General features: G+C 36.2%; 1 protein-coding gene across 1 annotated transcript; it reads right to left on the bottom strand.

Annotated features, from left to right (window-relative positions):
- Positions 1–9,014: 9,014 nt before the first annotated feature.
- Positions 9,015–10,058, bottom strand: LOC147949946 (uncharacterized). Its single transcript, XM_087511478.1, has 3 exons — positions 9,856–10,058; positions 9,587–9,678; positions 9,015–9,478 (listed from the first exon to the last, which is right to left on the bottom strand). The coding sequence occupies exons 1-3, from the start codon at positions 10,056–10,058 to the stop codon at positions 9,015–9,017; spliced, it is 759 nt and encodes a 252-aa protein (XP_087367604.1).
- Between the last annotated feature and the right edge of the window lie 2,976 nt (positions 10,059–13,034).

Genomic DNA, 13,034 nt, shown 5'->3' with positions numbered 1-13,034 from the left:
GATTCATCCTCATTGACAATTTGAAGAAGTTTTTTTAAACCCTTTCTTATTATTTCTGCAATTTAATAATGTTTTCTTCGTATGTTTTTTGTTTTCTCTTTTGCTATGTGTGAGTAGTTCTTTAATTTGGTTTTAGGGATCAATTGATTTAATGGTTTAATTGTTGATTGGGAATTCTATTTTCTTTGTGGTTCTTTGATTCATATGCTCTTAATGCTAGAATAAGACTGATCACCTTGTTCTAGATTCTAGGTTTTTCTATGCATCAAAAGTGTTCGATAGAATGCCTGAACCAATATGAATTGAGCAATATTTCTATAACCTGCGAAAGTTGATGTTAGGGGATATTGTGAACTTAGTGAACTTGTTTGAATGCAAATTTGATTAGGAGATTACAAATGGAAGTTTAGTAATTGAGTAGTCAAGTATATTGATTAATACCTTGAAAGAGGGTTAGTCAAATCTTGTGTTCATGTTCTAGAACTGTTATTAACTATTGAATTCTTTGTTTCATTTCCCATTGATCATTGATCTCTAAAATACCCTATGACCCAATTTTTTAATCTTATAAGTTAATCGTTTTGTTTCTTGCATTTTTATTTACAATTTCTGAAACCAAACAAACTATCTTCATTCGCTTTAGCTATTTACGACTCTCGCAAATCTTTAGTGTACTATTGGTCCTTGTGGATTCGACCCCGTATATACTGCCTTGCTGCTAAGTGTACCGGGTAATTACTCGAGCAATCAGAAGGTCAAAGTTTGGGCTCTATCTAGCTTGATACGATAGTTCTCATGGGTAAATAGATAGTTAGCCCTCGATAGTGTGAGTCCACACTCGTCTGGCAGCTCTAATACCACTTATAACGGTCTGACCGCCACCTTGCTTAGTGAGACCATGTCCATTTACGACTCGTGGGTTCATCCATATCCGACGGCCGGTTTGCCACGTCCGAGAGGCTTCAAAGACTTTTTTACTGATCCTACAGATCACCAAATGATATTTCTTTGTGATTTGTCCTCACTTGCAAAGTTGCGACAATTACTTCCGGGAATGTCACTCATCCTGAAACTACTCCAGCATAAGCACGCTTAACTCTGGAATTCTCTCAAGACCATTGACCGAAAAGATAAGTGCATTTTGGTGACATAGGTGGACAAATCAATTCTTTTAAACCTCTCCGCAAACTGGGATGTCACAAATAGTAACAAAATAAAAAAAAATATTTCATTTTAAAGTAAGTGTTATTTGTGAACTTAAATTTTATTTTATAATAAGCACTAATTTTTTCTTATAAAAAGTTAAATTTTTAATGTGTTGACCAATGAGAAAGTTTGTAAAGTATATATATATTAATAAAGGGTAAACCATAAAAATTGTTTTTTTTAATATGTGTGTAAAAATTTTAAACTGACACTTAATTTAAATGGGAGAGAATATATTATCATTATTTGTACCACCTCTCACTTTTTATAACTCCTCTCCTGCCTTCTGAAATCCGTTTGAAACTATTAAAAAATGTTAAATTAGGAAATTTTATTTTTTCAAAAAGAGATTGATTGTTGCCCTAGCGAAATCGACTTTAATTCAACATAGTCATTTTATCTCAAAGTCAGCCAATATGGAAGCTGATGCGCTAAGCAAAATCGACTTTAGTTTCTTTCTTGTAAACTGTTTTATTATTTAAAAAACACTAAAACAGTTTAATTTATTTCTTTCTAATATTATCATTGAAAACATTTATTAGTACAATAATAAGAATTTGTATCTTTATCTTTGAAAATAGCTGTTATTAACATGTATATGCTTGATAATACTACTCAGATCTCATTGCAGAAAACACAAAAGCATAGGTAAACAAAAATTGCATTGTATTGAAAATAAGATAGAAATAAAAGAGTACAGAGTAGGAATCTAAAAGGATAGCAAAGAAATGTAAAATAAATCCTAACAAAGTGAAAAAGGTGTTTGAGTCGCTCAAGATCTCTCTCAGAAGCTCTCTCTCTCTGGTTTTAGTGTTTGTGGCGTGCTAGGGCGAGAGGAAGAAGAGAGGGGTTTATATATGGAAACCCTTTAACCCTAGCTGCCCAGTCCTGCCCGAGGGTCTGCTCGAGGCGGTGCTCGAGGATGTGGTCGGGTACTCCTCGGATAGGTCGTCGGGGTGTTTTCTTGCCCTTGTATCCTCTTCGATCGGGTTGAGGTTCAGACTGTTCTTCCCGCTCCATAGCCCCTTCGGGTACATGCTCAGATTTGGCCTTGTTTCTTCTCATTTTAGGCTCTAAAGCACCTGTTTTCATCCAAAAAGTGCAAATGCAAGAATGCAACACCCTAAATGGCCTAATTGCAAATTCCTACAGTTAATGACCTAAAAATGCTAAAGTTAGGGTAAAAACAATGCAAAATATAGACAAAAACGGATGCTTAAGACATGTAAATTAGAGAGTTATCAATGCTGTATTTGGAACTGACCAAAACAGTGGTACAAAAAGATGTTACATTGTAGTTAACATGTATATGTTTTAGGTCAAGAGTGCTAAATGTGCTATATCTTGATAGATGTGAGAGATTTTGAGTATGTGACGTGTCAATAAGCGATAAGCAATGCGAGATTTACAAGTCATCTCTCATACTCCAAAAGCATTATGAAGTCAATTTCTAAGGATCCAATAACTAGCTTGGACAAATTGATCCGACTATCCAGCTGTTCTCGGTATCTTTATATGATCTTCCTGACATTTGTGATCATTAGCACCTTAGCCTTCACGGAGATCACCTCTACAACTACAGCTTCCACGACTAATATTAACTAAACATGAAAATGTAAATTTTGAAATGTACATTTTAGTTTCTCTAGCCAACTTCAGAATCACCGAAGGTGTGTTTCACCAAGAACATAATACTTATTTTTCCAATTCTCTACAAGATCGAAGCACGTTGTATTCAGGGCGGGCCCTATTAAATTTGGGGACAAAACAAAACAATTTTTTTTAAATGATTTTGTAGATAAAATTCAAAAAAACTGAACCAAAATCTTAAAATTTCTGAAAAATGAGGCCTACATATTAATATTTATCTATTACTTTCTGGTTAAATTTAAAGATTTGTTAGAGTACTATTTATTGTTAAAGATCTGGTTAAATCGTACATGATGTTATACATTATTTTTGTCAACCGAACATAAATTAGAAGAGAACTCCATGATTGGAAGCCCAAACCGGAGGATAACAGTTTACAAGGCAAGTTTCCGAAATAAGAAATCTGGAAGACCGCACCAGAATATATATCCGCCTGTAAATTAGATGAACGAGGAATTTTGGACAGAGTAAAGAGTGGAAAGGAAGCCTAAAGAGAGTGAAGATCATCAAGGAGGTTGGAAAACGCTGGCCAATCTTCAGGAGCCTGCACCATCGATAGAAGTTCCACACAGTCTGTCTCAAAGCTCTGACAATTGATACCACTAATAAGAATACACACCATAGCCCAGAGGAGAGCTTCCAATTTTGAACGGAGGGGAGAAAGGCTACGTCTACAGAATTTGTCTCACAACAGAACAGTCTGATCGTCCTCAGTACAACACCACCAACCCAAACCGTAGTGAAGTCCTGATGTTTTCCACGAACCATCAACCCGACAACAAGGAAACTGACCATGGATTACCAAAGAATCTGAGGGACCCAATGAGGTCTTTGACACGAGTTGCGCCTCTTCCCATAGTACCATCTCACATAAAGCCTGATCAATGATCTCTGATGGATCGTACTTTAGGGGTTGCAGTTATACATTTAATTTTACGACACCGATATGTGCTAAGTTTTTTTATTGTATTATTTCATATTTGGATAAAGGATTTATTATTTGTAAAAACATATCTCAAATTTTATATTTATGATTTCTCATTTTTTATTAAGCATAAATATTTGGATCAGAGAGAAATATTTTAATTCCATATTTTCACATTTAAATTAGTTTTGAAATTTGTAGAATCTTTTCTTCCTGTTTGGGCAACCAACCGTGAAGGTTTATTTTAGTCAACTTGTGGTTGACAAAAAAACAAAAATTGTTTTGAATTCTATAAACAAATTTGAAGAAAATAGTGAATTACTTTTAATTAAGATTTTGTTTCTAAATATATATATATATATATATATATATTTGAAGCCAATAAACTGTTGTAAAATTATTTAGTTACACTGATAGTAGGATGAAATTTGAAGACAATGTTTGACAGTAAGAATAATATATCTAGTTTTTTAGACATTTATACTCATAATATTTTTTTTTTGATTTGTTTTACACATAATAAAAATCTTATGTAACTTTTTTATATTGTGTACTCTTTTAATATTAGTACGATGATAAGTATGCAGACATAAAAACAAACTGAATTAGGCGTAAGTGTAGCATGAGAATGAAATATTTAAGGAATTAAGCATCTAATTAAGGAAAAGGAATAAAAGGGAAAAAATAATATTTTTCTTTACCAAAAATTGCCTGATCAATTAAAAATCATGTGATAATAGTATAATAAAAATCACATTATTATACACCATAAATCTTTAGTTTGGTCAATTATTTATGTTTAGAAAAAAATTTGATGGGAATATATATATTTACAGAAATATTGGATTCCCATTTTAGTCAATTTTCATGAAATAGAATTAAATATTCGGGAAAATCCCATTAAAAAAAACTGGAAGTCATTGCCACCGTGGTGGTTTTTTATGGGATTTAATATTGCAAATGAGGTTTTAATATTGTGATAAAATATAAGAAATGTTAGTATGACAACTAAATAATATGATGTAGGGTCTAAATAGAAACAATGTAGAGCAATGGTTGGAAAATAAAAAAGAATATATATATAGTAACAAATATATATATATATATATATATATATATATTTATTTGATTTAAATGAAGTGTTATTTGAGGACATTAATTTTATTTTATAATAAGCCTTAAAAATGTTTTGATAGAAAAAAAGTTTTAATGTACCAATGAGAAAGTTTGTAAATGTTGTACAACGAGAGGATTCGAAGTCTAGAATCTCTTATTATTATTCATGAATGACTTGAGGTTACATATATATATTGTAGGACTTGCCCAAAACAGAATAGGAAATACATAATGATAAGCCGACCTAGTTACAATGCTCATGGCCGATGGGCCTTTGCTTCTAGCCGATGGGCTTCATGGACCGTGACTGTATATGGGCTTGGTTATGGAGTCCATCCTTAAGTGGTTTATAACACTCCCCCTTGGATGACATAACCATGCCGATGCTAAAGGATCGATGCAATGTGCTTGGGGATGCTGCCTCATTAAAACCTTACCAGGAAAACCCAGTGGGACAAAACCATGGTGAAGGAAAAAGAGTACAGCACACATCACTCCCCCTTTTCCAAGCATCATTCTAAGTCTTTAAGCCTCCGCATTCCAATCTGGTGCGTGAGCTTCTTAAATGTTGTTGTCGGCAATGATTTGGTGAAGAGATCGGCTGAGTTGTCACTAGACTGAACTTGAACCACTTGAACTGCTCCGGCCTTTTGTAATTCATGTGTGAAGAAGAACTTGGGTAATATATGCTTCGTCTGATCTCCCTTGATGTAACCTTCCTTGAGCTGTGCGATGCAGGCCATATTGTCTTCGTATATAACTGTTGCCTCCTTATTGTCGTCCATGCCACTATCAGTCCGAATATGTTGAGTCATAGATCTCAACCGAACACACTCACGGCTGGCTTCATGAATTGCTAAGATTTCCCCATGGTTTGATGATGTGGCCACAATACTTTGCTTCATAGAACACCATGATATCGCTGTACCACCGTGTGTAAATACATAGCCGGTTTGAGACCTTGAGTTGTGTGGATCCGATAAATATCCTGCATCAGCAAAACCAACTAAACCTTCCTTGTTATAGTTAGTATAATATAAACCCAAATCTGTTGTTCCTTGTAGGTAACGAAGTAAATGCTTAATTTCATTCCAGTGCCTTTGGGTCGGACAAGAACTAAATCTTGCTAGGAGGTTCACGGGAAAACATATGTCCGGTCTAGTGTGGCTAGCCAAGAACATTAATGCTCCTATATCACTGAGGTACGGCACTTCAGGACCGAGGACTTCTTCATCGGCCTTCTTTGGACCGAATGGATCTTTATCCAATTCAAGACTTCTTACAACCATTGGGCTGGTCAATGGGTGAGCCTGGTCCATATTAAACCTCTTGAGTACCTTTTCTATATATGCCATTTGATGCACAAGGATTCCATAATTTCTGTACTCAAGCTGCAATCCCAAACAGAACTTGGTTTTTCCTAGGTCTTTCATCTCAAATTCTTTCTTTAAATACTCTACTGTTTGGGCGATTTCACCAGAGGTCCCAAGGATGTTTAAATCATCCACACATACTGCTATAATAACAAACCCTTTGTTTGCAAACTTCTTTATAAAAATACATGGACTGATTGGGTCATTCTTATAGGCTAAATACTCACTTAATCGGTTATACCACATTCGACCACTTTGTTTCAGTCCATAAAGGGATTTGTTCAGCCTAATGCAATACTGTTCTCGAGAACCACTCTTATCTTTGAGTTCAATACCCTCTGGTACTCTCATATAGATTTCATTATCCAGTGGACCATACAAATATGCAGTTACAACATCCATTAACTGCAAATCCATTTTTTCCCTTATAGCCAGACTTATTAGATATCTAAAAGTAGTTGCATCCATCACAGGGGAGTATGTCTCCTTATAATCTATTCCGGGTCTTTGAGAGAATCCTTGTGCTACAAGTCGTGCCTTATATCTCACGATTTCATTACTCTCATTTCTCTTTCTTACAAAGACCCATTTATGTCCAACTGGTTTTATTTCAGGTGTTGTCCTTAAAATCGGACCAAACACACTTCTCTTCTTTAAAGAGTTTAACTCCACGTCAATGGCTTCTTTCTACTTTAGCCAATCTTTACTTTGTGCGCACTCTAATATAGACGTGGGTTCATGATCCTCATTTATTTCAAGTGCTACCTTATAAGCAAATACTTCATCAATGTCGACATTCTTACGGTTCCATTGTATTCCAGACATGATATAATTGATTGAGATCTCATTATTATCAATACCTTCAGGACCTTGAGGTTCAGCGTCCCAAACCTCATTTGGTACCTTAGGATTTGCCGCGGCCATGTCTGTAGTTTCCTTGACCTCGGTTTCATTTGTACCTTTCTTAGATTTCCGAGGATTCTTATCTTTGGAACCTAATGGTCTACCTCATTTTAAACATGGGTTAGACTCTGTAGCAACTTGATTATTGTGTTCCTTCTGAACATCAATACGTACTGGTGCATTACAAGCTGGTATGTACGATTTTGTTACTCTCTTTGGGTCAGCAAAGGAATCTGGCAATTGATTAGCTAGCTGCTGTAAATGAATAATCTTTTGAACCTCTGCATCACATGCTAGAGATCAAGGATCTTGCCAATTTAAGGATGTTTGATTCCATGTTAATTCTTTAACCAGCTTGCTTGTCTCTCCACCCAACATAGGAAACTCGGATTCTGTAAACTGACAGTCCGCGTATCTGGCCTTAAATAAATCTCCTGTAGTTGGCTCAAGATACTTAATAATGGTGGGAGACTCATATCCAACATATATTCCCATCCTCCTTTGAGGTCCCATCTTAGTTCTCTCTGGTGGAGCAATAGGTACATAAACGCCACACCCGAATGTTTTGAGATGGGATATGTCTGGCTCTTGACTCGTTATTAGTTGGGATGGTGAATATTTGTGTTCACTAGATGGCCTGATGCGTATAAGTTCTGCTGCATGTAAGACTGCGTGTCCCCAAGCGGACACAGGGAGCTTCGACCTCATCAACAATGGCCGAGCTATCAATTGTATTCGTTTAATGAAGGATTCAGCCAATCCATTTTGTGTATGTACATGTGCCACATGATGTTCCACACTCACCCCCATGGACATACAATAATCATTAAACGCTTGGGATGTCAATTCACCAACATTGTCTAGACGTATAGTCTTAAGTGGAAAATCTGGAAAATGTGCTCTTCGTCTTATAATTTGAACCAACAGTCTAGCAAATGCTAGGTTCTTTGTGGATAACAAGCAAACGTGTGACCATCTGGTTGATGCATCGATCATAACCATAAAATATCTAAACGACCCACAAGGTTGGGTGTATTGGTCCACATATGTCACCTTGTATCCTTTCCAGAAAGTTTAAAGTCTCTTTAGTGACTTTTACTGGTGATGGCCTTATGATTAGTTTCCCTTGTGCACATGCTACACACGTGAGATGTTTAGGGATAACTTTTCTTTCTTTAAGAGTGTGCCCATTTGAATTCATAATAAGCTTACGCATCATGTTAGAACCCGAATGGCCAAGCCGGTCATGCCATAGAGTGAATTGTTCAGTGAACATTTTATTCTTTGCCAAGTTTGCTTCTATCATATTGATCATAGCATGGTAAAGACCAATGGCTACTGCAGGTATAGTCTCTAGGACCTTCTTATGCCCTTTTATGATTTCTGTGATATATAGGAATTCTTTGTCTCCTTCACCCTTTGTTTCAACATGATAACCATTCAATCGAAGGTCTTTAAAGCTCAATAAACTTCTCTTAGAGCTGGGTGAGTACAAGGAATCACTTAGTTCAAGATGTGTGCCATTAGGTAATAATATGTGAGCTTGGCCGTAGCCTTCTATTAAGTTTGCTATACCCGCAATTGTACTGACATTGGCATTTTTCATTGTGAGATTAATAAAATATCTTTTATCCTTCAAGATTGTGTGGCTGGATCCACTATCCACCACAAGTTCACTCTTTTCCTTAGCCATTTCTATAATAACAATAATTTATGTCTTAATTTTAATAACACAATTATATAAAATAAAATCTTTGAATTTAAACCAAAATAATTATCCAATACATAAACCGAAATTAACGCATAAAAGCATAGAATTTAAACCAAAACCATAGTTAAAACTAGTTCTCTTCCTTAAAGAAATCAGAAGTCTCATAGGCTAGTAAATCGTCATTCTCATGGTCAAAATCACCTTCACCATCGAGATGCACATAGTTAGCTTCTGGGTTTTTCTTCAAACTCTCTTGATAGAGGTCAATGAAATGCTTAGGAGCTCTGCACACCTTGGCCCAATGGTTGGACATACCACATCGGTGACAAACCGATTTAGCCTTGTTTTGTGGTTTAAAAGACCCGCGGCCTCTACCACCACGGCCAAGACCAAAGTCGGACCGGGTTCCACGGCCATAACCGTCATATCGGTTTCCTTGGTAATGTCCACGACCACCACATCCTCTTCCACCACGTCCACGACCATGGTGCTTATCTCTATAGACATAGTTGGTCTCCTTGGGCTCTTTAGCTTCCTTAGGCTCTTTAGGATTTTGCTTTGCCATATCTACCTTGTGTGCTTCTGGTAATGGGGCTGTACCAGGAGGTCTCATAGCACTATTCATCATCAATAGCTCATTGTTCTGCTCAGCTAGCAGCAAAACCGAGATTAGGTCCCCATAGGTTTCAAAACCCTTTTTACGATACTGGTTCTGAAGCAGTATGTTGTTAGTGCTAAAAGTAGACAATGTCTTCTCTAGCAGCTCTTTCTCGGTTACCTTAGTACCACACAACCTAAGGAGTGATACAATCCTAAAAATATCTGAGTTATACTCATCCACGGATTTGTAATCCTGGATCCTTAGGTTTTTCTAATCAAATTGAGCCTTTGGTAGGAGCACCGTCTGTTGGTGTCCGTATCTGCGTTTAAGCTCTGTCCAAAGGTCAATAGGATCTTCTATGGTGAGGTACTGATTCTTGAGACTCTCAGCAAGGTGATGGCGCATATGCATAATGGCCTTGTACTTTTGCTTGTCAGAGTAGTCAGAATCTTCCTCAATACATTCAAACAAGTCCTTTGACTTCAGCATGATTTTAGTGTCCAATGCCCATTGCAAGTAATTGTCTCCAGAGGCATTAAAGGCAGCATAGTCTAGATTATTGAGCCTTGCCATCTGCATAATACGGAAATAGACAACCTTTCATTAGCATGCGGTAATGAGACCGATCCATGCAATCACTTAATAGGACATGCGGTAATGAGACCAAAACATGCCAAACCCATAGGGTCATGCGGTAATGAGACCGAACCATGCCCATTGCTTTCACTTAAATTTTCGTGGTTTAATTCATGCATGCAAGACAACAAACCTAGATAGGTACTAGCATGCAATAATTTCCTTTTTTTTAAAATAGTTTTGAATTTTAGTAATTTTCCTTTTACTAGATTGAATTTCCTTTTTCATAAACATTGGATAATAACAAAATTTTAAGAAATATTTCTTAAACCTTTAAGATAATAATTATAATTAATTTAGAAATTATCCAAATTTATTTTATGCAACGCATAATAATTTCCGATTTTTAAACTTTTAATTTTAGGGTTTGAATTTCTCAAACACCTAAATCGGATTTAATCCTTAGAACAATTAGATTATATTTCTTCTATGAATTTCGGATTTAATAGTTTAGTTCTAGGGTTCTAATGCAACAAACAATTAATTCAAACAACCCTAAACTTTTAATCTTAAGCAATTTAAGTTTTAGGTTTTAGTTCTAAGGTTTTAAGTAATGAAATTCTCAAACAATCAAACAATCATGATCGGATTTTAATCATGGTATAAACAGTTCAATTGCAATCAATCTAAACAACCTATGGCAACCGATTTTTAAAGTTTTAAGTTATAGGGTTTAGGAATTTCGAAACTTATGAATTTGTTTGTTTGATTATGTACTTGTAGGTTTATGGTTCAAATAGTTTTAAGATAAAATTCGGTTATATGTGTCGAATAGGTTCGATATTACCTTAACACCAACAGGTGTTGACCGGTTTTGATCTGGGAGCTAAAGACCTCAGATTTTTTCCTTGATCACGAACCACGAACCTCGATCTGGTACTGGACAACGAACCGATCACGAACAGGATCACGAACCTCGAAATGCTTTTGGATAAAACTTGGATCACGAGCACAAACTGCTAGTATGGGAGTAGGGTTCGGGGAAGAACAAAGAAGAGAGGCGGCGGTTTAGGGTTTTTAGGGTTTTACTCAGCTGGATCTTTCGAACGATCGTGCTGATAACGTGTTGTAAAACGAGAGGATTCGAAGTCTAGAATCTCTTATTATTATTCATGAATGACTTGAGGTTACATATATATATTGTAGGACTTAGCCCAAAACAGAATAGGAAATACATAATGATAAGCCGACCTAGTTACAATGCTCATGGCCGATGGGCCTTTGCTTCTAGCCGATGGACTTCACGGACCGTGACTGTATATGGGCTTGGTTATGGAGGCCATCCTTAAATGGTTTATAACAGTAAAAGATATATATTAATAAAGGGTAAAATAGAAAATTTGTTTCTTTTGTTAAAATCTGTGTAAAAATCTTAAACGATACTTAATTTAAATCAAAATTAATATAATATCACTATTTGTACCGCCTCTCACTTTTTATAACTCGTCTCACGCCTTCTTAGATCCCTTTGAAACCATTAAATAATGTACACTTTAAACTAGGAAATTTTGTTTTAAAAACATATTTCGTTCGTTTCGAAATATAAAATGTTTTAAGTAAAAACTAACAGATTAAGAAATGACTATTTTAAAAAGGTACACCCAACCGTGACGGTGTCGTGACGGTGTGGCGGACGATGAGATCTCGGCTCGTCTTCCTCTCCGATGAATGGTGGTGGTTCGAAGCTGCTCTGGGCAACCTTTCTTCCAGCTTAGGGGAGTTGGATCTGAGTTTCGGATCGCGACCTCCTGTCTCTTCCACCCTTCGGCCGGAGATGCTCATAGATCGGAGATGTATGGTTGAGCCGGGTTGTTTAGAGTCTTCCGGTTGTTGGAGAGGCTTCAGGTGTGCCGGTGGCTGAGATTTGCGGACATCCTCATAGCCGGCGCTTCCTCGAGAGCTTCCTCAATTTCTGGTGTCATTCCGGCTAAGAAGCAAGACAACAAGGCATCAGCGATGTGGCTTTTCCAGTTATGCACTGTGAGGTGATGATATGCTAATATGTGCTTCAATTCCTTATTTTGAGAAGATTAGCATTCTGGTTTTATTGTGTGATTAGTTTGGAAAAGCTGTAGCTTTTGCTGGTGGTGTTTCGTGTCTCTTGGTCGGGTCTGTCGGACGTTTTGTCTGTTTTAGGTTTAAGACCAGAACAATGAAAGCCGGAGATTCTAACCTTTTCTGATGATGCGCCTCAGGGTCTTGATGCTATTGGGACAAGTTTAACATGCTGATCAGGATTTTCTCATAGCTTGGATTTGTTTTTCTCTTCATTATAGGATTTGGTTTTCTCTGTGTTAGTATTTGTTTTTGTGTCATTGTGTCATTTTAGGTGGTTTAACAGATGATTTCACTCCGAGTCGTGGTGTGCTATCTATCTCATTGTGGTTAAAAAATGCAATGGTTCTCGATTAGGTAACGTTGGATCCGCCTTGTGTTCCAGGGTTGTACTTGATCAACCATTGCATTTGGTCCAATTCTATAGAGGTGAATGTAATGTGCCTTGATTTAGTTGTATCATGTTGGTTAATGAAAAGTTGATGTTGAGCCAAAAAAAAAAAAAAGTACACCCAACCATAAACAAGATGTTTGGTTGTTGCCCTAGCGAAATCAACTTTAATTAAATATAGTCATTTATCTCAAAGGCAGCCCATATGGAAACTGATGCCCTAAGCGAAATAGACTTTCCTTTCTTCTATTGTAAACTGTTGATTTTTTTTTTTTAAACTAAAACAGTTTAATTTATTTATTTCTAATATAATCATTGAAAACACTTATTAGTACAATAATAAAAATTTGTTTCATTATCATTGAAAAAAGTTGTTATTAATATGTATACGCTTATGTGGAACTGACCAAAACAGTGGTACAAAAAGATGTTAGATTGTAGTTAACATGTATATACTTTAGGTCATG

This window comes from Camelina sativa, chromosome 1, assembly GCF_030686135.1.
Source record: "Camelina sativa cultivar CO46 ecotype springtype chromosome 1, ASM3068613v1".
Classification (NCBI taxonomy): Eukaryota; Viridiplantae; Streptophyta; class Magnoliopsida; order Brassicales; family Brassicaceae; genus Camelina; species Camelina sativa.
The sequence above is the reverse complement of the archived record's forward strand: the minus strand, read 5'-3'. Positions and strand labels throughout refer to the sequence as shown.